At 38.2% G+C, this 25107-nt stretch overlaps 1 protein-coding gene across 12 annotated transcripts in view; it reads left to right on the forward strand.

The window, feature by feature from the left end:
- The window catches only part of TTC17 (tetratricopeptide repeat domain 17), a 131323-nt gene that overhangs the window by 45590 nt on the left and 60626 nt on the right, over positions 1–25107 (forward strand). For all 12 annotated transcript variants that reach the window (XR_014069604.1, XR_014069605.1, XM_081544965.1 and 9 more), the window contains one exon: positions 12255–12441. Coding sequence is in view for 10 of the 12 variants with exons in the window: in XM_081544965.1 (XP_081401091.1) it covers positions 12255–12441 (187 nt within the window). In the remaining 2 variants the exon portion in view is untranslated. The remainder of the gene's footprint in view (positions 1–12254; positions 12442–25107) is intronic.

Here is a 25107-nt window from a genome sequence, read left to right on the forward strand (position 1 = left end):
TTCATCTGCTGATGGACATCTAGGTTGCTTCCATGTCCTGGCTATTGTAAACAGTGCTGCGATGAACATTGGGGTACACGCGTCTCTTTCAATTCTGGTTTCCTCGGTGTATATGCCCAGCAGTGGGATTGCTGGGTCATATGGCAGTTCTATTCCCAGTTTTTTAAGGAATCTCCACACTGTTCTCCATAGTGGCTGTACTAGTTTGCATTCCCACCAACAGTGTAAGAGGGTTCCCTTTTCTCCACACCCTCTCCAGCATTTATTGCTTGTAGACTTTTGGATAGCAGCCATTCTGACTGGTGTGAAATGATACCTCATTGTGGTTTTGATTTGCATTTCTCTAATAATGAGTGATGTTGAGCATCTTTTCATGTGTTTGTTAGCCATCTGTATGTCTTCTTTGGAGAAATGTCTGTTTAGTTCTTTGGCCCATTTTTTGATTGGGTCATTTATTTTTCGGGAATTCAGCTGCAGAAGTTGCTTGTATATTTTTGAGATTAATTGTTTGTCTGTTGCTTCATTTGCTATTATTTTCTCCCATTCTGAAGGCTGTCTTTTCACCTTGTTTATAGTTTCCTTTGTTGTGCAAAAGCTTTTAATTTTAATTAGGTCCCATTTGTTTATTTTTGCTTTTATTTCCAATATTCTGGGAGGTGGGTCATGGAGGATCCTGCTGTGATTTATGTCGGAGAGTGTTTTGCCTATGTTTTCCTCTAGGAGTTTTATTGTTTCTGGTCTTACGTTTAGATCTTTAATCCATTTTGAGTTTATTTTTGTGTACGGTGTTAGGAAGTGTTCTAGTTTCATTCTTTTACAAGTGGTTGACCAGTTTTCCCAGCACCACTTGTTAAAGAGGTTGTCTTTTCTCCATTGTATATTCTTGCCTCCTTTGTCGAAGATAAGGTGTCCATATGTGCGTGGGTTTATCTCTGGGCTTTCTATTTTGTTCCATTGATCTATATTTCTATCTTTGTGCCAGTACCATACTGTCTTGATGACTGTGGCTTTGTAGTAGAGTCTGAAGTCAGGCAGGTTGATTCCTCCAGTTCCATTCTTCTTCCTCAAGATTGCTTTGGCTATTCGAGGTTTCTTATATTTCCATACAAATTGTGAGATGATTTGTTCTAGTTCTGTGAAAAATACCATTGGTAGCTTGATAGGGATTGCATTGAATCTGTAGATTGCTTTGGGTAGAATACTCATTTTCACTATATTAATTCTTCCAATCCATGAACACGGTATATTTCTCCATCTGTTTGTGTCCTCTTTGATTTCTTTCATCAGTGTTTTATAGTTTTCTATATATAAGTCTTTTGTTTCTTTAGGTAGATATATTCCTAAGTATTTTATTCTTTTTGATGCAATGGTGAATGGTATTGTTTCCTTAATTTCTCTTTCTGTTTTCTCATGATTGGAGTATAGGAATGCAAGGGATTTCTGTGTGTTAATTTTATATCCTGCAACTTTACTATATTCATTGATCAACTCTAGTAATTTTCTAGTAGAGTCTTTAGGGTTTTCTATGTAGAGGATCATGTCATCTGCAAACAGTGAGAGTTTTACTTCTTCTTTTCCTATCTGTATTCCTTTTATTTCTTTTTCAGCTCTGATTGCTGTGGCCAAAACTTCCAAAACTATGTTGAATAGTAGTGGTGAAAGTGGGCATCCTTGCCTTGTTCCTGACTTTAGGGGAAATGCTTTCAATTTTTCACCATTGAGGATAATGTTTGCTGTGGGTTTGTCATATATAGCTTTTATTATGTTGAGATATGTTCCTTCTATTCCTGCTTTCTGGAGGGTTTTAATCATAAATGGATGCTGAATTTTGTCAAAGGCTTTTTCTGCATCTATTGAGATAACCATATGGTTTTTTTCTTTCAATTTGTTAATGTGGTGTATTACATTGATTGATTTGCGGATGTTAAAAAAACCTTGCATTCCTGGGATAAAGCCCACTTGGTCATGATGTATGATCTTTTTAATATGATGTTGGATTCTGTTTGCTAGAATTTTATTAAGGATTTTTGCATCTATGTTCATCAGTGATATTGGCCTGTAGTTTTCCTTTTTTGTGACATCTTTGTCTAGTTTTGGAATTAGGGTGATGGTGGCCTCATAGAATGAGTTTGGAAGTTTACCATCTTCTGCAATTTTCTGGAAGAGTTTGAGCAGGATAGGTGTTAGCTCTTCTCTAAATTTTTGGTAGAATTCCGCTGTGAAGCCGTCTGGTCCTGGGCTTTTGTTTGCTGGAAGATTTCTGATTACACTTTCGATTTCCGTGCTTGTGATGGGTCTGTTAAGATCTTCTATTTCTTCCTGGTTCAGTTTTGGAAAGTTATACTTTTCTAAGAATGTGTCCATTTCTTCCAAGTTGTCCATTTTATTGGCATATAGCTGTTGGTAGTAGTCTCTTATGATCCTTTGTATTTCTGTGGAATCTGTTGTGATCTCTCCATTTTCATTTCTAATTTTGTTGATCTGATTCTTCTCCCTTTGTTTCTTGATGAGTCTGGCTAATGGCTTATCAATTTTGTTTATCTTCTCGAAAAACCAGCTTTTAGTTTTGTTGATTTTTGCTATGGTCTCTTTTGTTTCTTTTGCATTTATTTCTGCCCTAATTTTTAAGATTTCTTTCCTTCTACTGACCCTGGGGTTTTTCATTTCTTCCTTCTCTAGTTGCTTTAGGTGTAGAGTTAGTTGATTTATTTGATTTTTTTCTTGTTTCTTGAGGTACGCCTGTATTGCTATGAACCTTCCCCTTAGTATTGCTTTTACAGTGTCCCATAGGTTTTGGGTTGTTGTGTTTTCATTTTCATTCGTTTCTATGCATAATTTTATTTCTTTTTTGATTTCTTCTGTGATTTGTTGGTTATTCAGAAGCGTGTTGTTTAGCCTCCATATGTTGGAACTTTTAATAGTTTTTTTCCTGTAATTGAGGTCTAATCTTACTGCATTGTGGTCAGAGAAGATGGCTGGGATTATTTCAATTTTTTTGAATTTACCAAGGCTAGATTTATGGCCCAGGATGTGATCTATCCAGGAGAAAGTTCCATGTGCACTTGAGAAAAAGGTAAAATTGATTGTTTTGGGGTGGAAACTCCTGTAAATATCAATTAAATCTAATTTGTCTATTGTATCATTTAAAGTTTGTGTTTCCTTGTTAATTTTCTGTTTAGTTGATCTATCCATATGCGTGAGTGGAGTATTAAAGTCTCCCACTATTATTGTGTTATTGTTAATTTCCCCTTTCATACTTGTTAGTATTTGCCTTATATATTGTGGTGCTCCTATGTTGGGTGCATATATATTTATAATTGTTACGTCTTCTTCTTGAATTGATCCTTTGATCTTTATGTAGTGTCCTTCTTTGTCCCTTTTCACATCCTTTATTTTAAAGTCTATTTTATCTGAAATGAGTATTGCGACTCCTGCTTTCTTTTGGTCTCCGTTTGCATGGAATATGTTTTTCCATCCTTTCACTTTCAGCCTGTGTGTGTCCCTAGTTTTGAGGTGGGTCTCTTGTAGACAGCATATATAGGGGTCTTGTTTTTGTATCCATTCAGCAACCCTTTGCCTTTTGGTTGGGGCATTCAACCCATTTACATTTAAGGTAATTATTGATAAGTATGATCCCGTTGCCATTTACTTTGTTGTTTTGAGTTCGTGTTGAAACATCCTTTCTGTGTTTCCTGTTTAGAGAAGATCCTTTAGCATTTGCTGGAGAGCTGGTTTGGTGGTGCTGAATTCCCTCAGCTCTTGCTTGTCTGTAAAGCTTTTGAATTCTCCTTCATATCTGAATGAGATCCTTGCTGGGTACAGTAATCTGGGTTGTAGATTATTCTCTTTCATTACTTTAAGTATGTCCTGCCATTCCCTTCTAGCCTGAAGGGTTTCTATTGAAAGATCAGCTGTTATCCTTATGGGGATCCCCTTGTGTGTTATTTGTTGTTTTTCCCTTGCTGCTTTTAATATTTGTTCTTTGTGTTTGATCTTTGTTAATTTGATTAATATGTGTCTTGGGGTGTTTCGCCTTGGGTTTATCCTGTTTGGAACTCTCTGGGTTTCTTGGACTTCTGTGACTATTTCTTTCCTCAATTTAGGGAAATTCTCAATTATTATCTCCTCGAGTATTTTTTCATGGCCTTTCCTTTTATCTTCTTCTTCTGGGACTCCTATGATTCGAATGTTGGGGCGTTTCATATTGTCCCAGAGGTCCCGGAGGTTTTCCTCATTTCTTTTGATTCTTTTTTCTTTTTTCCTCTCTGCTTCGTTTATTTCCATCATTCTATCTTCTACCTCACTTATCCTATCTTCTGCCTCCGTTATTCTACTGTTGGTTCCCTCCAGAGTGTCTTTTATCTCCTTTATTTCATTATTCATTCTATATTGATTCCTTTTTATTTCTTCTAAGTCCTTGATAAACATTTCTTGCATCTTCTCAATCTTTGTCTCCAGGCTATTTATCTGTAACTCCATTTTGCTTTCAAGATTTTGGATCATTTTTATTATCCTTATTCTAAATTCTTTTTCGGATAGATTCCCTATCTCCTCCTCTTTTGTTTGGCTTTGTGGGCATTTCTCATTTTCCTTTGCTTGCTGAGTATTTCTCTGCCTTTTCATCTTGTTTAGATTGCTGTGTTAGGCGTGGCCCTTCTGTATTCTGGTAGTATGAAGTTCCTCTTTGTTGTGGAGGTTCCTCACTGCGGTTGGGGTTGGACAGGTGGCTTGTCAAGGTTTCCTGGTTGGGGGAGCTTGTGTCGGTGTTCTGGTGGGTGGAGCTGGATTTCTGCTCTCTTGAGTGTAATGGAGTGACCAGTATTAATTTTTGAGATGTCTATGGATTTGGTGTGCCTCTGGGCAGCCTGTATATTGATGCTCAGGTCTATGTTCCTGCGTTGCTGGAGAATTTGCGTGGTATGTCTTGCTCTGGAACTTATTATCTCTTGGGTGGAGCTTGGTTTCAGTGAATTTATGGAGGCTATTGGATGGTCTCTTATTAATTAATGTTTCCCCTGGCTTTCAGTCTTATTCTTGCAGTAGCCTCAAGACTTCTCCTTCCATACAGCCTCAATAATAAAACTTTTAGGTTAATGGTGAAAAGATTCTCCACAGTGAGGGATACCCAGAAAGGTTCACTGAGTTACATGGAGAGATGAGGTGGGGGGGGTGGGTTGAAGTGACCAGGAGGGGAAGAGGGGAATTCAAATGTGGAGAGAGCAATCTAGCCAGTAAGCACTTCCCTCTGTGCTTTCCACAGTTTGGAACCCTCAGAGTGATTCACAGAGATACATAGAGAGGGGGGAGGAAGGTAACAGAGGTGAGCATGAGTAGAAAGGGAGGAATTAAGAGGGGAGAGAGAGATCTGGGCAGTATCCTGTTCCTGAAGTGTTCTCCGGTACCCAGAACACCCTCAGAGATTCACAGAATTGGGTTGAGAAGAGAAGGAGGAGGGTGGGAGATAGAGGTTCCCTGGGGGAGAAGAAAGAGCATCAATAGGGGGAGAGAGTGATCAGGCCAGTGATCACACTCCTGAGTAAAAATGGGTCCTAAAGATTGGGTTCTTAAATGTACAAAGTTGATATCAAATATGTAAAACACAGATTAAAAATCTAGAGTAGAGGTTAGACTCTTATAAAACTTACAATCTAAAAAAAAAAAAAAAAAAAAAGAAAAAAGGGAACAGTGTAACAAGAAAAAAAAACAGTAAAACAGTAAAAAAAGAAACAGTAAAAAAATGTAGAACAGGAAAAAAACATTAAAAAAAAAAAACACAAAAGGTATAAGATATATGTATGTAGTTTGCTTCAAAAATAGGGGTTTTTTTTTTTTTTTTTGCAAGTTAATAGTGGGTTATGAAAATGAAAGTTAAAGGTGTAATAGAGGACTTGAAGAAAAAGGAAAGAAGAGAAAAAAAAATTTTTTTAATTAAAAAAAAAAATTAAAAAAAGAATTAAAAAAAATAATAATAGTAAAAAATATATATATCCCGGACTTTCACTGGAGCTGTTGTGAGCAGTGTGGGATCTGCTCAGTTTTAGATAGATCCTTATTCCTGCTTATACTTTTCAAGATCTGTAGGTCCTTTTTAATGCAGTCGGTATTAGCTACAGGGATCTTAATCTGTTGGCCTGTCCCTTCCAAAGCACTTCCCTCTGTTTATTTGGCTTCTGTTTGGAGATCTCTTCAGTATCTAATTTCCGCCCTGCAACAAAGCGGTGGAGGTGATCTCTTTAGGTTCGCTTGTTCAATCGTGCTGTGGGGAGGAAGGAACACTGCAATTCTGGCGTGTGTGTGGTAAGCTCGCAGTGTCTCGGCCGCCCCCGCTCACGGCGTGTGTGCTTTCCCCGTCTACCCTGCTCAGGCTTCAGGTTACTCGGCCGGGGAGCGGGCCCTGAGCTGCGTGCACTTCCCAGGACTAAGCCGCTCAGGTTCAGGCTCCCGGTTACTCCACAAAGGCGCAGACTCGATTTTGCCCGCGGCTTGTGCCGTTCCCGGTCGGAGCTGCCCAGGCGGCCAGGAGTTTGGCGAGGGCGCTGTCCCCTGTTGGGGCGGTGCGGCTTATCACCTCCCTGGTCCCCGCCTCGGTTTACGGGCGCGCCCGGCTCCGGTGTGCTTTGTGTCGGTTCTGGGGAGCTGGTCTCTGGCTGCGACCCTCCCGGCTGCTGTCGACCCTCCGGGATCTCAGGCAGTCTTTGCTTAAAAACTGGGAGCCTGTTTGCAGTTTGGTAGGGGGTGCCCTCTCTGTAGCCGAGTTTGCCCCTTTCCGGCTCTGGCGGGCCCCGCCTGCCCGCTGTGTCCGGCGGGGGATGGCGCAGTCCGCAGCCGGCTAGCTCTCCTCTGGTATCGCTCAGTCCTTTGTTCTGTGAGCGGGCCGGCAGTGCCTTAGAGTTGGGCTTTTCGCGGGATAGTTCTCTCTCTCTCTCTCGCTGTCCCACAGTTTAGGTTACTATCTCACGTTAGCTCCCTCAGATTGCCCTCGGGGCACTCGGGCCCGGTCCTTACCCTAGGCAATGCCGCCCGCTCCTCTCCGTTCAGCCCCCACTTGCTGGTGGCGGATGATGCGAGCGTCTGGGGTTCTTTGCTGGGAGTTGCTTTAGGCACGTAATCTGTCGATTTTATTTATTTTTTCCTCCCAGTTACGTTGCCCTCCGAGATAAAAAATCCTCCCCCACACCCGCCGGTGAGAGGGTTTCCTGGTGCTTGGAAATTCCTCCTCTTTTACGACTCCCTCCCCGGGACGGGTCTCCGTCCATAACTCTTTTGTCTCTCTTTTTATCTTTTATAATTTCTCCTACCTCTTTTGAAGATAATGCGCAGTTTTTGTGAAAGCCTGACGTCCTCAGCCAGCCTTCAGAAGTAGTTTTGTGAAGTTTGGTCAGCGTTCAGATGTTCTTTCGATAAATTTGTGGAGGAGAGAGTGGTCTCCCCGTCCTATTCCTCCGCCATCTTCTGCTCTCCCCCATTTTGTTAGAATCTTTAAAAATTTATATGAATTCTTTAGACAGTAAAATCTTTTAAACTCCATCTGTCATATGTTTAAAATACTTTCTCTCTTTGCCTTTTTATCTTAGCTTTTAAAAATTCCCTTAATTTACTATCTTCTTCCTTTTGATTTCTGTTGTTAGATTTAAGATGTCCTCATAAGAAGGCTGATAAAAATAGTCCTATTTTGATTTTGTTTTCTATGGCTTGTCTTTAAATAGTTGACTCTTGGATATACACAGATCTCTTCCTATGCTGTCTTCTAGATGTTTTATAGTTTTAGGTTTTACATTTAGACCTATGATCCATTTCAGGTTAAATTTTCTTTGTGATGTTAGGTAGGGATCAAAGTTCTTATCCACATGGATATCCAATTGTTCCAGAACCATATCTCAAGAACACTATTCTTTCCTTATTGACTCATGTATCAACTTTGCTCTGAACTCCAGACTCCTTTATTCAGCAGTTTATCTGACATCTCCACTTGAATGTCTGAAACACACTGAATGTCTGAAACACTAAAACTGCAGGCCAAAACTAAGCTCCTTAACATTGTTCCAATTTGGTCTCAGTCTTCCCCATTTCTGTAAACAGTGAAGCCAGTAGTTCAAGACAGAAACTTAGAGTTATCCTTCGAACCTTTCTCCTCTCAAGGCAGGTGCAATCTATTAACTAAACATGCTGATTCTGTTTTTAAAATATACCCAAAATTTCACCATTTATCTTCATTTCCACTGCTGTTTTCCCTGATGGCTCAGATGGTAAAGAATCGGCCTGCAATGCAGGAGACCTGGATTAAATCCCTGAGTTGGGAAGATCTGCTGGAGAAGGGAACCCACTCCAGTATTCTGGCCTGAAGAATTCCATGGACAGAGGAGCCTGGCAGGCTACAGTCCAGGGGTCTCAAAGAGTCGGACACGACTGAGTGACTTTCACTTCATTCCACTGCTATCTTATCCAAACCATCATTATCTTTTATCCAAACCATCGTTATCTTTTATCCAAACCATCATTATCTTTTATCTGGATTATTTCAGTAGCCTCCTAACTAGCTTCCAAGTTTTTTGCTTTTGTCACCCTACACTCTATTCATATTATAGCAAACAATGAGATTATTATTAAAAATCAGATACTGTCATTTGTCCATTCAAATCTCTGCAGTGTCCCTCCATGTAACTCACAATAAGAGACAAGAATTTATAATGGGGTAGAAAGTCCCACGTGGCCTTGTCACTCTTCCTGTCTCGTATCTGTGAGATCATTCCGTCCATCACTCTGTTCCAGCCTCACTTGCCTCCACGCAGTCCCACGAACATGCTGGCTGTGGTCCCTCCTCAGGGACCAGCATTCTTCTTGGAGGTCTTCATCCCACTAAGATTCTTCCTAGTTTGTGCCTCATCTCCTTGAAGTCTTTGACAAATACGAACTTCTCAGTGAGTCTTTCCATTACTCCTCTATATGAAAGGCCGCTCTCCTCCCAGCTCTTAGTACTGCTTATGTCTCTTCCCTGCTGTTCTTTGCTTTATCACATTTTACTCACAATTGCGTGACATCCCCACAGTTGTGTGACATGAGACTCTAAGATCCACTGAGGCAGAGGTTTATCTTCCTTGTTTCCTGCTGTATCCCCAGTGTGAAAAACAATATTTGAAACACAGTAAAAACAATCACTCTGTAATTATTTTCTGACTGAATTCATGAAAATTACTCTTTTTTTCTAAAATGCTAACCAGTTCATCTGAATACAAGATATTTGCCCAGTTATCATTCTAGTCGTAGGGATAATCATGATATTTTGTTTCCTTATGGAAAATATAAAGACACTTAATTTAAGTATGGAACTTAATTTTATATCTTGTAAACCTCTAAGTAATACCTTAAATGTAACTTGAGAACTACTTACATTAGACCTCTTTAATCTGGAATATTTTGTAAACCTTGGCTTGGTTATAGTGAGATATTTCTGATGACCTAACAGCCTAAATCAGAACCAAGTAGCTAATAAATTATAGGTGTTGCATGTTCTAATATCTCCTGGTATATAGTCTGTGGGAACTTAAGTAGAATTTGTATCCTGCTGTTGTGTGAAAATTGTATAAATCTTAATTATGTTGAATTGGTTCATAGTTCTTTTCAGGTCTACTGTATCCTACTTTTCCGACTATTCTTTTAATTTTGAGAGTTTGATATTGAAACTCCAACTAAAAATCTTAATTTAACTACTTAAAAAAATAATTGTAATATATAGTGGAACTGTGTGTAACTTTGTTCTGTATTTTCCAAGTCTTCTGTAAATGTATCATCATACTTTCATGATTTAAAATAGAAAAAAATTATAGATATTGCTTTCATGGAGATATACTGTGCAGTTTGGGAATACAACATTCTTAGATCTTTTAAAATATTTTTAATGATAAAATAAGTGTAGAATAAATGGTTTGTACACAGCAAATACTAAGCATAGGCGTATTTCCACAAAAATGACCTCAACTGAATACTTTGGGCTGCTTATAAAAACAAAGTCTCAAAAAACAATTGGAAAATAGAATTTTAAGACTATTTACAATAGCATCAAAAAAGCAGATATCTAGAAATAAATCTAAAGGAAGATGCACAAGATTTCTATCCTTATTATAAAACGTTGCTAAGAAAAAACCTAAATAAATGGTGGTATATTGATATATCCGGAGAAGGCAATGGCACCCCACTCCAGTACTCTTGCCTGGAAAATCCCATGGACGGAGGAGCCTGGTAGGCTGCAGTCCATGGGGTCGCTAAGAGTTGGACACGACTGAGTGACTTCACTTTCACTTTTCCCTTTCATGCACTGGAGAAAGAAATGGCAACCCACTCCAATATTCTTGCCTGGAGAATCCTAGGGACGACGGAGCCTGGTGAGCTGCCGTCTATGGGGTCGCACAGAGTCGGACACGACTGAAGCGACTTAGCATAGCATAGCATAGCATAGCATATTGATATATCATGTACATGGATTGGAAGATTCAGTATTGTTAAGGTGTAATTCTCTTTAAGTTGATTTATAGATTCAATTTCATCCCAAACTCCCAGCAATTGCATGTATTTGTGTGTGTGAATTGATGTGTAGTTTCAAAAATCTACATAAAAATGGATCTTAGAATAGCACAAAGATTTGGGGGTTAGAGAAATAAAAAACAGAGTTGGAAGACTTATATTATCAGATTTCAAGACTTACTGTAATTAAATCAGTGGAATTCGCACAAAGATACTGAAATACACAAGTGGAACACGATAGAGAAATTTTAAAAAAGGCTGATTTATGACAAAGGCGCAACTGTAGTTTAGTGTTTTGGGGGAGCTTTGGGTTTTTCATTAAGTAGTAATGGAGTACTTGGATATCCCCTATGGAAAAAGAAGTGAACCTTGACTCCTACCTCATATTGTATACAAAATTAATTTGAGGTGGATCATGTACCATAATATGAAAGATAAAACAATAAAACTTCTTGATGAAAACATAGGAGAAAGTCTTCATTACCTTATAGCTGGCAAAGATTTCATAAAGCACTAACTACAAAAGGAAAAAATACGTAAACTGAACTTCATTAAAATTAAGAATTTCTGTTTATCAAAAGATACCATTAAGAAAATAAAAAGGCAAATGATAGACTGGGAAAGATATTTGCAATAAATATGTCCAACAAAGACTTCATGTCTAGTATATACATAAAGAACTCCTTCAACTCAATAAGAAAAAAAAGACAACCCATTTTTTTTTTTAATGGGGAAAACACCAGCACTTCAGAAATAAAGGTACCAAAATGGCCACTAAGTATATGAAATATTTTTCAGTATTATTACTGATCAAGGAAATGCAAATTAAAATCACAGTGAGATGCCACTTAAGCATCTCGCTAAAACAGCTAAATTCTAAAAACTGACAATAGCAAGTCAGTGAATTCTCACACTTGCTTGTGGGAGTATTAAGTCTGTATGTCCATTTTGGAAAACTATTTGCTTGGATCTCCTAAAACTAAATGGATGCCTATCTTAAGAACCACTTCTAAATGTATACCCAAGGAAAATGAGTAATACGTCTATCAGAAGACATTTACAACAATGTTTACTTCATAGTAAATTTATCTGTAGTAGATCAAAAACTACAAACAATCCTGTAACAGCCTATCAGTAGGAGAATGGATGAACAAACAGTGTGGTGTATTCACGTGTGGAAACATCGCACACCAATTTTTTTAAAAAAGAGTGAACATATAGTACGCCAAAACAATCTGGATTTTTGAGTACTACAGGTTTGGTTGAGTAAAAGAAGCTACAGAAGGATACATGTTACATGCACAAGGGAACATGCTGTTTGATTTTATTTATGTGAAGTTCAACAACAGGTGGCACTAATCTATGGTGATAGAAGTCACAGCATCATATCAATGGTTACATCTGGAGTTGGGGGTGGGGTTGCCCAAGGGAGCCTCTCAGGACACTGGGAATGTTCTAAATGTTTTATATCGTTAGATGAGTGGTGGTTATAGCTGTGCAGTTAAGACTAATGTACATTACCCACTTGATGTAATTTTTATCTTAATAAAAAGGTAAAAAATAAGTTTATGTTAAACAGTTTAGAGTTAGCTGATGTAAATAAAATGGACAGCTGGGGTAACTTTTATAGGATAACCTAAAAAAAAGCCAAAAGACATACACTGTAAAGGTTTGGTAACTCTCGGAAAATATTAATTCATTAACATTTTGCTGATTTTTCTTTTTTTTCTTTTCAGCCCCTGACCTTTTTGAGCCTGGGAAATGCTTACCTTGCTCTGAAGAATATCAGTGGGGCACTTGAGGCCTTTAGACAGGCTTTGAAATTAACTACCAAATGCCCAGAGTGTGAGAACAGCCTGAAGCTAATTCGCTGTATGCAGTTTTATCCTTTTCTGTACAACATCACCTCTTCTGTTTGCAGTGGTAAGCAGCTGTTAATCCCGGGCAAATAACGAGTTCAGTTGGGATTCCTGTTTTGATAACAGAACACAGAAAATCATTTTCTTAATTTTCCCAAGGATTTTACTTAACTAGCATAATTCTAGATATATAGGAAAGAAATTAACTCATTGCTTTCTATATAAATACTCTGGAACATTTGGCTTAGTTCTCTCCCAGAACCCGAGTTTGAGAAAGGCTGATGAAAGTATATTATTCAGTTGGGGTTGATTAGCTGTGAGGTTTTTTTTTCCCTCTCAAAATCTCTGATGTTTTACAATAACTGATATTTATGGCAAAGGAAATTTTTTTTCTGCCATGAATTCAGACTATGTCATGAGATTTGAAGCAGTGTTTCTATCCTCATTCACTGAGATACAGCCCCTTGTCTTTGAGTGAAGGTGATGCGGACCTTTACTGCACCTTTAAAATAGTCACCTGACATGAAGTGGTATCCGCTATGCATTCTTCTACTTTCCCCCACCACCACCACGCATATATACGTACATGCATGTGCAGAAGTGTATCTACCTGGGTCAGAAGTATTTGAGTTAGTATCTAAGATATTGTAGGTTTATCAATTAGAATTCCCTAAGAGTTCCATGGTATTTTTTTCTTCAATATTTTTTATTGAAGTATAGCTTATTTACAAAGTTGTATTAATTTTTTCTGTATAGCAAAGTGATTCAATTTTACATATATATATATTCTTTTTTATATTCTTTTCTATTTATGGTTTATCATAGGATATTGAATATAGTAGTTCTACAGTATTTGATTATTGCTTAACCTTCACTGGGAAGAAATAAAAATGAGTTTAATTTGAATTACTAGTGGTGCAATTTATATACATATGGATCCTCAGTACCTTGCTTTTGTAGAGTACACAGTAGTTGCTCTGTTAATGTTCAAATTAGATCCAGTATTTGACCAGAGGACTACTCCAGCTCCCTCTATCAGATTTTTTTTTTTTAAGTGACACACACTTCATTAAGTAACTTGTCTAAAAGACATCAGTAATTACCAGATTTGGCATCCAAATTGGTTTTCTTGATTCACTTTACCACACTGCCTTAGGATTTTAATGGAAGGCAGTTGGTCGTTTTAAATATCAGAGCCCAGTTTTCTGGTGAAGAAACAAAATCTCTCAGCAGCATAACACCATAGCTCAGTTGCAGATCAGTACTGAGCAGTATCTAAACTACAGTAGAATTTGTATGTGACTGTTGAAGGCCTGAGACAGTGTTTTAGCAGGCAGTATAGTGCAGTGGCTAGTGCTAGAGTCATACAGATTCATGTTGGGGCCCTGGTTCTGTCATTACTGTCTTTCTATTCTCAGTAAAGTGTGTCCTAATCTATAAAATGAAAGACAATAAAATCTCATGTACTTTTGGGGAGAACTAAATGAGATTATTTTCACAGAGTAGGTCTTAGGTAAAAGTAAGCCATTAGAAATTCATGATGAATGCAAAATATGACTCAAAAAGTTAAGAATCTTCTTGCGTCATGCTAGAAAATATGTTGTGGTCTTTAAAATTTTGTAGTCATCCAAGGACTGCCTTATAAACAGATTTTCACTTTTTTCAATGAGCTGCTTATAGTAATAGATTATTTCCTGTTTTCTTTGCTTACTCTCCTCTCCCTCACCTCTCTTGATTCTTTTCTGTTACTGGGGAGAAGGGTTTTATATGTATATAGTGATAACTTTTCTAAAAGCCTTTTCTTTTTCTTTTCTTAGTATTTTCGTTTCTTTTTTTTTTTTTGCCACCCTGAACAGTATGTAGATCTTTCCCAGCCAGGGATCGAACCCATGCCCCCTGCAGTGGAAGCATGGAGGCTCAACCACTGGACAACCAGGAAAGTCCAGTATTTTAGTTTTTTGAAATTTATTATTATTTTATGTCACTGATGTCAAGAGAGGAAATTCGGTTGTCTTAGAGCATTTTCCCCCAGAACATGGTCTCAACTAGTTCAGGAAACTGTTCACTTAAAACAGATCTTTCTCAAAATTGTAGTATCTAATAGTCCAGTTTAGTCTAAGAATATTATTGGATCCAATACAATAACAATAAAATAGAATAATTTGACTTGGGAAGAGAGAATACCATTTTTAATTCTTTCAGAGCTCGTTTAAAAATTTTTTCAATTAAAAAAAATAGACCTTTTTACATTGCAGTTAATTGGTTTAGAAAAGAATCCAGTGTCTGCTAACTCATAAAAAAATACTATTACTCTTAATGGAAATGTATGCTGTAGCATTTTCTAGGTTTAAAAACTCATTAATAATACTGAACTAATTTCAGTATTAAAGTTTTCTTTGACAGTGTTTTCGTATTACTTGTTTCCACAATAATCCTATTTATTGACGGTTGCTTTGCCAAGTTCCAACTTTGAAAAGCTGAAATTTGAAAAGTGCAAACACCTCTAATCAAAATGATAAACTTCTTATATTTTAAAACCTAACAGTTGCATTTTCTCCAGTTATCTCTGAGCTTTACTAAATGCTTGATGAAAAAGAAGGCAAAATCTCTGAGTAATGATTAGCATTTCTTTATCTTCAAATGATTCTGTCTATCCTTTACTTTTTCATCTTTTGCAATATTGAAAGAATCTTAAGTTATCTTACTTGTTTGACATATTATCTGTCTAAAGGTTTTACTATGACTATACCAAGGTCTCCAGAGACAGCAAGACTTGTGATTGTATTTCCATATAATAATGAAGGAATTTATATTGTAATTGGGTTTTTTGGGATAAGAATTTAAGCTGCCCTTGTTCACCCTATCCCAACCTAAAAAATTATCTTATGAAAGTCTATTTGAAAAGCTACCATCTGAAAGCTTTTCAGATAAGTTTTTCAAGATCAAAAATAGTTAAGTACTCTTGGAAAACATTTAAAAAACTATTTTTCTGACCACTATTATTAATTTTCCACAAATCATTTTCTTTAAAGATCCACATTAGACACTTTTTCTGGCAAGTGTAATATAGTGTATAATGTCTTGGGTAGTATGAACTAAATGGTAAAATTATCAGCAGTCTTTTAACATCAGCAAGTATTTTATTGCTTTTCATATATAATCATGGACATTTTTCACACAGATTTTCATTGTGTATTTTTTGTAATATGTGCACAGGTAATATATTTAGCTTTGAATACTGATTCATTCTGCTTGAAAGTACATTATCATTATGCTCACACAGTTTTCCTGCTTCTAAAGACTTTCTTTATAGCTAACAGTGTGACATTTAGTGAAGAATCATTTATCTGACAGTTTTCCCAAACTTTGGTTAATCTAGAAGTCATCTTATTTGCTGCCATTTATTAGTTGCATGTGTTCTTATATTAACTGCTTATCATCGTCGTCTCTCTCTCTCCTTTGAATACTGTTTAGTAAACCCTTGTCTTTTATAGGTATTTTATATTAGCATTGGGCTTCCCTTGTAGCTCAGTCGGTAAAGAATCTGCCTGCAGTGTGGGAGACCCAGGTTCCATCCCTGGGTTGGGAAGATGCCCTGGAGAAAGAAATGGCAACTCAGTCCAGTATCCTTGCCTGGAAAATTTCACGGACAAAGGAGCCTGGTGGGCTGCAGTCCATGGGGTCGCAAAGAGTCGGGCACGACCATTACAGTTTCAAGGATCCTGGAAAGGAAAACATAATAGATTGTTTTTTTTAATTGTCCACTCTCAAATTGACAGTGAAACAGAAGCTAGTGCTTCCAGCTTTGATTAAGCAATTTATTTTGCCAGTTTTGAAATACATACTTTTCCCCCACATTTATTGGTTTGTTATTTTATAGTTTAACTTAACTAGAACTGAACTGGCCACTTTAACAAACTCTTTTCAATAACAGCATGAAGTGAAGTGAAGTGAGGTTGCTCAGTTGTGTCTGACTCTTTGTGACCCCATGGACTGTAGCCCACCATGCTCCTCCGTCCATGGGATTTTCCAGGCAATAGTACTGGAGTGGGTTGCCATTTCCTTCTCCAGGAGATCTTCCTGACCCAGGGATTGAACCTGGGTCTCCCGCATCGTAGGCAGACCCTTTACTGTCTGAGCCACCGGAGAAGTCCAATAACAGCCTACTTGGCCTTTTTAAAAGTAAAATGGAATCTGTCAAACTTACCATGGTTTTGAATATGAGTAAGTTCTCATGAGTGCTCAACCCTAAAAAAGGACTTTTGTAAAAAAATGAAAGTAGCAGTGTCTCACAGAAAATGAACTTTCATGAAGCAGTAATTATTATCTTCTCTAATGATGAAAGATGGAAAATAATTTTAATAGCAGTATAAACAAAATGTGAATATTGTATCTGTAATATATATGATAGTGGATTTTCCATGTATGTATTACTCCAAACTTCTAAATACTTTCATTCTTTAGCTTCACTGATTTGAAAATTAAAAAGTTATATCTAACAAAGATGCTTTCTACTACTTAAGCAATATATGTTTTTCTGTTATTATATCTCTGATATGCATAATTTATTTTTAGTATTCTTCATTCAGTATTGTTTTCTTATACTAGAAAACATAAGACCAATGGTAGGTTATGTTTATTAGACTTCATCACATGCTTATAAGTATACCACTATCAATGGCATTGTTATTAGCTGAATATAATTTAAACATCAGCCCCTAATTTCTGAATGCTCATCTTTTCTTAATTTACTGAGACACATGCCTACTTAAAATTATGGCCCAGATCTTCAGAAAAATGAATAAATATTATACAGAACTCAGACTTTAGTATTTAACTAAGTATACTTAGAATTTTTACATATGTTTCTCTATAATATGTATTTGAAAGCTTGTTCCATTATAGAAAAAAAAAAATAGAATTTCCAAATCATGTACGTGATCTTTTTTTTCTAAGATTTTAATTTTTTGATGTAGACCATTTTAAGTCTTTATTGAATTTGTTACAATATTGCTTCTGTTTTATGTTGTGGGTTTTTGGTGGTGAGGCATGTGGGATCTTAGCTGCCCCACCAGGGATCAGCGCCTCCTGCATTGGAAGGTGAAATCTTAACCCCTGGATCACCAGGGAAGTCCCTACATGAGCTATACTATCTTTTCCAGTGTGTGAAAGAATTATCCTGTGTTGTCTTTACAGTGTTTCTGTATTTTTAGTATCTCTTTACTATTTACCTAAATCTTATCTCCTTTGATAACTTATTCCATTGCCTGCTAGTTTTAGCCTGTGTTCTACCTAAATTTCTGTAGATTTATATAACTTGTAGCTTAAACCAATTTTCGCAGAAGGCAATGGCACCCCACTCCAGTACTCTTGCCTGGAAAATCCCATGGACGGAGGAGCCTGGTAGGCTACAGTCCACGGGGTCGCTAAGAGTCAGACACGACTGAGCGACTTCACTTTCACTTTTCCCTTTCATGCACTGGAGAAGGAAATGGCAACCCACTCCAGTATTCTTGCCTGGAGAATCCCAGGGACGGCGGAGCCTGGTGGGCTGCCGTCTATGGGGTCGCACAGAGTCGGACACGACTGAAGCGACTTAGCAGCAGCAGCAGCAAAGCAATTTTTCGTGGAGTTCAGAATTTGAAGAAAAAGAAATCCTGCATTTTGCTGCCCTCCTGTGGACTATCCGAGATATGCTACCAGCAGTTAAGGACCTTTGCTTTATCACATTCTTGATGAGAGTTAGTGAAGATATATGCTCTAAAAAAGAAAGAAAGATACAGTCTGAAACACATAGCTTTTAAGGTGTCTAAATTTTTATATTTCTTTACTTAAAAGGCATTAATTATTTGGTTACCAAACAGTCCTTTGTGTATCTATGTGATGGTGCCAAGGAAGATAAGAAAGCAAATCGAGAACCAAAGGTGATGATTTGCTCAAGTCAGAGAGCCAGTCATTGGTAGCACAGAGACTGAAATCTGAGTACTCTGCCTTCCAAGGCCTCATGCATAATTCTTTTATCCCCAAGTCATAAACTAGTACACTTCTAAGACTAAAAGAATTCATATTTGTAGATTTTTGAGTCATATGAAAGTATAATCACTGCATTTCTTGTATCACCCCTCAAGAGAGATGCATGCATCCCTATATAAAACGTGGATCTGAGCTATATTATGGGGGACAGTCATAATGAGCCCTAAAAGCACCCCTAAAATGGTCCCTTTCGGTTTAGGTGTCACTTTGTTCGCTTCTGAATTTTGCATCATTAGATTGCTGTATAACCTTGGGGTTTCACACAGAAGATCTGGTAGCTGTACTTGGGGAACTATTTAATGAGACAGTAAAGTCTGAACTGAACTGAAAGTCTGAGAGAGGAGCAGGCTTAGGCCGAAAAAGAAGTTTGGTTTTAAACACGTTAAGTTTCAGTTGCCTACTAGATGTTTAAGTGATGGTATTGGATAGGCAGTTGGATGTATAGCAACTGCCTATCTGTTGCTATACACAGCTGTCATTGTGGTCAAGGAAGAGCCCCAGGCTAGAGATGAAAATTTGTGAGCCATGGACCTATGAATGTTTTTAAAATCACAAAATTGGATGATGTTACCTCAGTGATTTTATAAAAAGGAAAGTACATCAATGATTAATTACTAGGCATTCCAGCTAACATTTAGTGGTCAAGAAGAGGAAGAACAGTACAGGAGTAGCCAGTAAGATAAGAAAACCAGGCAAGTATTCTGTTCTAGAAGCCGAGTAAAGAAAGTGTTTCAGGGAGTGGTTAATTATGTTATCATCATTCTTACGTTATGTGGGCGTATCCTAAGAGCTTGAGTTGGATGAAGACAGAGTAGAGCGTTGGATTTTGGAACACAGAGGTCACTGGCAGTCTTCTAAAAGGTTTAATGGTTTGTGGAGGAGATGAGGAAGTGGAGATGGCTAGCAACGCTTCCAAGAAGTTTTGCTATAGTGAGGAGCAGAAAAATGGGGTGGTTGCTGGACGGGGATGTGGGGTCGAAGATATTTGGTTTTGGTTTTATTGTTCTAAAAATAAGAGGTACTTCATTGTGTTCCTATAGGAGTGATCCAGTAAAGAGGAAGTAATTGAAGAGGCATATAAAAGCCAAACTCTTGAATAAACAGAAGGGAATGGGATCCAAGGCACAAAGATAGCATAGAGGTGGTCCTTAGATAGGAGAAGGTACAATGTATAGGTAGAGATGTCGGTATAGTGAGACTTTTGATTACTTCTCAGTGGAATAAGAGGCCAGTTGTCAAATGAGAATGAAGTGGGGCAGAGGAAATTGGAGATAACATGGAGAGAGGAAGGGCTGAAAACAGTAGACTAAAAATGTGAATTGACTTTAGAGGTTTCTAATTTTGGTAACTGGATAATTGTCCGTGTCATTAATTAAGAGGAGGAATGGGGGAAAGAAATTATCCATGCATTGATGTAGGGCTGGAAAATAAGTTCAGTGGTAGACGTGTTCATTCCAAGATACCACTGGTTCCATCAGAAGGTTCATGGTGAGAAGAAAAGTCCAAGAATAGAATCTTAGAAAATGCTAATATTTAAGGAGCAGAGCCAGGGAAAGAGTGAGTAAAGAGAGGGGCCTGGGCGAACCAAGAGGGAGCTAGGTCTTGAAGGTCAGAGGAACAGAGGGTTTGAGAAAGAAAAAGAAATTAACAGTGTGCTCTGTATTGGTTCCTAAAATATGGTACAGATACCACCAGAGGTGCACAAGCTTTTAAGTGGTATTGAGTAACATTTTTTAATTTTAGTATTTGTGACTTACTCTAATTAGCATTAGAAGAATTGTATAACCACATCAAACCTCTCATTCATGAAAAGTGATACTTGTTTTACCTTTTAACATAAATTATTGTAAGATTAAATAGTGAGTCCATTTAAAGAAAAACATTGCATAAATAAAGGTACTGGTACCTATGGAAAAAATTACAACAGTAATGGACGAGTGAATGGTGTGAGAAGCTCCGGGTTTAGCAGTTTAGAAAATCATTTGGTGATCTCAGTTTATCAAAAGTATTTTCTGTACAATAGTGAAATATCTATACTAAAACAAGAATAAATTTTAGGATAATAGAAATATTAAAGTGAGCGTTCTGTATACAGTTGGATTAATTTTGGAGTTAATGGCATGATTCTAAACTATATAACTTGTATTTCATCCTGTCACTGTGTAACTAAAATAACTTTAAAGCAAATAGTTAATGATACCAAGAATCATTCTTTAGATAACATGTAAATAGTAGTGGTGGCTGCAGCCATGAAATAAAAAGACACTCCTTGGAAGAAAAGTCATGACCAACCTAGACAGCATATGAAAAAGCAGAGACATTACTTTGCCAGCAAAGGTCCATCTAGTCAAAGCTATGGTTTTTCCAGTAGTCATGTATGGATGTGAGATTTGGACTGTAAAGAAAGCTGAGCGCCAAAGAATTGGCTTTTGAACTTTGATGTTAGAGAAGACTCCTGAGAGTCCATTGGACTGCAAGGAGATCCAACCAGTCCATCCTAAAGGAAATGAGTCCTGAATGTTCATTGGAAGGACTGATGTTGAAGCTGAAACTCCAATACTTTGGTCACCTGATGCGAAGAGCTGACTCATTTGAAAAGACCCTGATGCTGGGAAAGATTGAAGACGGGAGGAGAAGGGGACGACAGAGGATGAAATGGCTGGATGGCATCACCGACTCGATGGACATGGGTTTGAATAAACTCCGGGGTTGGTGATGGACAGGGAGGCCTGGTGTGCTGCAGTCCATGGGGTCGCAAAGAGTCGGACACAACTAAGCAACTGAACTGAACTGAAGAAAGACTTTTAAAAAATTCACTTGTTATGGAAACATAAGAAAGTAAGTGAAGAAATAGAAAAATTTGGCAGGTTCGTGAAGAAGTAAGGCATTTGTCAGGAGAGTAGTCTAAGCCCCTGTGTGTAATAAACACAGGGCAAGTGGTCTTATTCTCTGTCTGTGGGACTGTTGGAACCGAGTCACTGCAGCTTGGCTGTGTTGCTCCAAGAGGACTGAGAACGAGAGCAGCAGCTACGTGGTTACTTTAGACGCCGCAGTTGCACTTACTGAAGTCAGCTTCACGCTACAGCTTATCACTCAGTTATAGAATGCTGTTCTTTAAAAATAAGAAGTTGCAAATTTATTAAGATAATCTCTCTTGAGTTACAGAGTTTGTGACAACTTCAGATGTGCAAATGGTCTTTGCCAGTGTTAGGGGGACTATCTTGTGTAACCAAAAGGAAGTGAGTTACATTTTTGAGTTTATAAATTAAGTCTAGATCATGTAAATTAAGTCTTCCTCCTTTTTGCTGTGTATGTAGTGTGGACATAACCCACTGGAAGGTATTGTTCATATTTTGTGATCGCTTCTCTGCAGATAGGGTTGGAAAGTTCTACTGAGACATCACCCTTTGTGTTTAGGCTCCATTCCGCATCAGGAACATTTTCTAACGTTCACATCACTGAGGTCACAGTGATGGTAGATACCAGCAAGAAAAATGGTTGAGCAAGATAGGGTCTGTTTTATCCAGCCCTCATTAATTACTGAACAAGATGCATTTAGTGTGGTTTGTCACTGTAGTTGTACATGTCTCCTGATAGGAGCTGAAAGGGGCTAACATCTTGTTATGAATACTTTGTGTGAAGGAAGTTAGGCAAGTTCATTGGATGCTCTCTTTCTTTTTACATTTTCAGTGTCCATTCATGGTAGCAGATGTTTTTGGAGATATTTCAGTTTGTGACGTTAAGCTTTGCTATCTCATATAGCAAGCATTTGCATGACTCTTCTCCATTCAAAAAATACTCTAGTTGGCAGAACTTTCTCTCTCTCTCTCTCTCTCTCTCTCTCTCTCTCTCTCTCTCTCTCTCTCACACACACACACACACACTACAAATCCATGCTATGTTAGAGTGGGCTTTTTTTTTTAAGTGACCCATACCTCAGAAAATTCTTTCTGTACATTGTGAACCAACTAGTGAAATGAATTACTCTGGTGGCTCAGCTGGTAAAGAATCTGGCCACAATGTGGGAAACCTGGGTTCAGTCCCTGGGTTGGGAAGATCCCCTCGAGAAGAGAAAGGCTACCCACTCCAGTATTCTGGCCTAGAGAATTCCGTGGACTATTCCATGGGGTCACAAAGAGTCGGACGTGACTGAGCAACTTTCACTTTTCACCAGTTTTGGAGTTCTTGTTTAAAACAGTGAGTACTACGTACTTAAGCCCCTTTACAAATATAATCATTGAATGATTTTTTTTTTTAATGGAAATATAGCAGTTGGGCCTGATAATCACTAGAAAAGAGTACTGGTGAGATTTAAAATACTCAGGACTGAGGAAACCTGGCATGTACATGTATGTGGTCATATATATGCTGGTTTGGGCTTTTCCTCCCTTTTTTTCGTTCAATGTTAGTTATTACTAGTAGTTGAATTTGTTTCGTACTAAACTCTTGTGCTCTTTGACCAAGAAAATCTCAGTAATCTGTTACTTTTTCTTAACCATCAAAGTTTATTTTATTATGATATTTAAAATACAGGAGAAATTTAAATCAGAATTCTTAGCTGTTGAAAATAACACAGCTTTGAATTTGTCTTCTCACTTAGTTGATTTTTATGACAACAAATCCAAATTTGATACTCACAATTTGCCACTCTCAAAGTTTAAACTGCTTTAGCTGTCAGGCATTACTTAATAACCCAGTCAGATCACAAATATCCAAAGTGATGCTTGTTTTTTTTTTTTTTTTAAAAAGCATATCACATTTTAGGAGAAAGAGTAGTAGCAGTTGACAGGTTGTGTGGTGTTGATCAAGTCTTCTGATTCCTGGTACACCTGTGATAATACAGCCAGTTTCCCTTGATGACATGAAATACAACTATAGGAAAATTTAAACAAATAGTTCACCATCTCTCACTGTACACGGCCTAAAAACCATAAATGTTAAAATTTGGGAAAGAGCAGAGTCCTGGAAAGTATGTTATTATGTGCAAAGTGGCAACTGAGGTGAATGCCTTCAGGCCACTTTCATTTGGTGGCATAAAGCAAAAGGAAACAGTATCATTTATTTTTCTAGTGCTTTACTCTTGATTTGGTGCATTGGCCGTATGGAAGCAACAGGGCTTCTAATGGTAGGTCCCTTTCCCATTTTGCCTATCTCTGTGCCTCCATTTGTATTATGAGGAAGAGGACCAGAGTTAAGGTCTGTTGATTTTTTTTACTAGAGTTTTTCTTCCTTGGCACCAGCAGGTGACTAAACACTTTGAGCACGAGAAAGGAGAGGTAAATACAAACCACAAAGGTTGTGAGTAGCTAGGGAATGTCCTAACCCTCCCCTGTTCCCTCATCGCACCCTCTGTGCACAGGCTTATTCCACGCATTAAGAATTGAATGAGGCCAACTGGAGAAACCTGTATGCAGGTCAGGAAGCAATAGTTAGAACTGGACATGGAACAACAGACTGGTTCCAAATAGGAAAAGGAGTACGGCAAGGCTGTATATTGTCACCCCGCTTATTTAACTTATATGCAGAGGACATCATGAGAAACGCTGGGCTGGAAGAAACACAAGCTGGAATCAAGATTGCCGGGAGAAATATCAATAACCTCAGATATGCAGATGACACCACCCTTATGGCAGAAAGTGAAGAAGAACTAAAGAGCCTCTTGATGAAAGTGAAAGAGGAGAGTGAAAAAGTTGGCTTAAAGCTCACCGTCCAGAAAACTAAGATCATGGCATCTGGTCCTATCACTTCATGGGAAATAGATGGGGAAACAGTGGAAACAGTGTCAGACTTTATTTTGGGGGGCTCCAAAATCACTGCTGATGGTAATTGCAGCCATGAAATTAAAAGACGCTTACTCCTTGGAAGGAAGGTTATGGCCAACCTAGATAGCATATTTAAAAGCAGAGACATTACTTTGCCAACAAAAGTCCGTCTAGTCAAGGCGATGGTTTTTCCAGTGGTCATGTATGGATGTGAGAGTTGGACGGTGAATAAAGCTGAGCGCCGAAGAATTGATGCTTTTGAACTGTGGTGTTGGAGAAGACTCTTGAGAGTCCCTTGGACAGCAAGGAGATCCAATCAATCCATCCTAAAGGAGATCAATCCTGGGTGTTCATTGGAAGGACTGATGTTGAAGCTGAAACTCCAATACTTTGGGCACCTCATGCGAAGGGTTGACTCATTGGAAAAGACCCTAATGCTGGGTAGGATTGGGGGCAGGAGGAGAAGGGGACGACAGAGGATGAGATGGTTGGTGGCATCACCGACTCTATGGACATGGGTTTGGGTAGACTCCGGGAGTTGGCGATGGACAGGGAGGCCTGGCGTGCTGCAATTCATGGGGTCGCAAAGAGTCGGACACGACTGAGCGACTGAACTGAACTGAACTGAACTTACTGCAAGAGTCTGTGGTTGACTCAAATAAGGGTGCTTAATTTAAGCTCACTGACTACATAGAGACTTTAACGTCATTCTCTCTTTTGCAACACTGTGGAAATTGTACCGAACCGTGACACATGGCATACAGCGCTGCTGTTGTGGGCAGCCTGTTTTCTCTACCACATACATCCTGCTTTCCTGGTTCCATGTGTTTGCTTGTGTCGTTTTCGGTAGTTTTCTCCCCAGCTCTCCCTCGTGCCCTCCTTCCCTCCCTGAATAAAAATTCTAATCTTGCCCATCCTTCAAGGCCCACTTCTGC

Source organism: Giraffa tippelskirchi, chromosome 11 (assembly GCF_054371585.1).
Source record: "Giraffa tippelskirchi isolate mGirTip1 chromosome 11, T2T-mGirTip1v1.2.pri, whole genome shotgun sequence".
NCBI classification, from domain to species: Eukaryota; Metazoa; Chordata; class Mammalia; order Artiodactyla; family Giraffidae; genus Giraffa; species Giraffa tippelskirchi.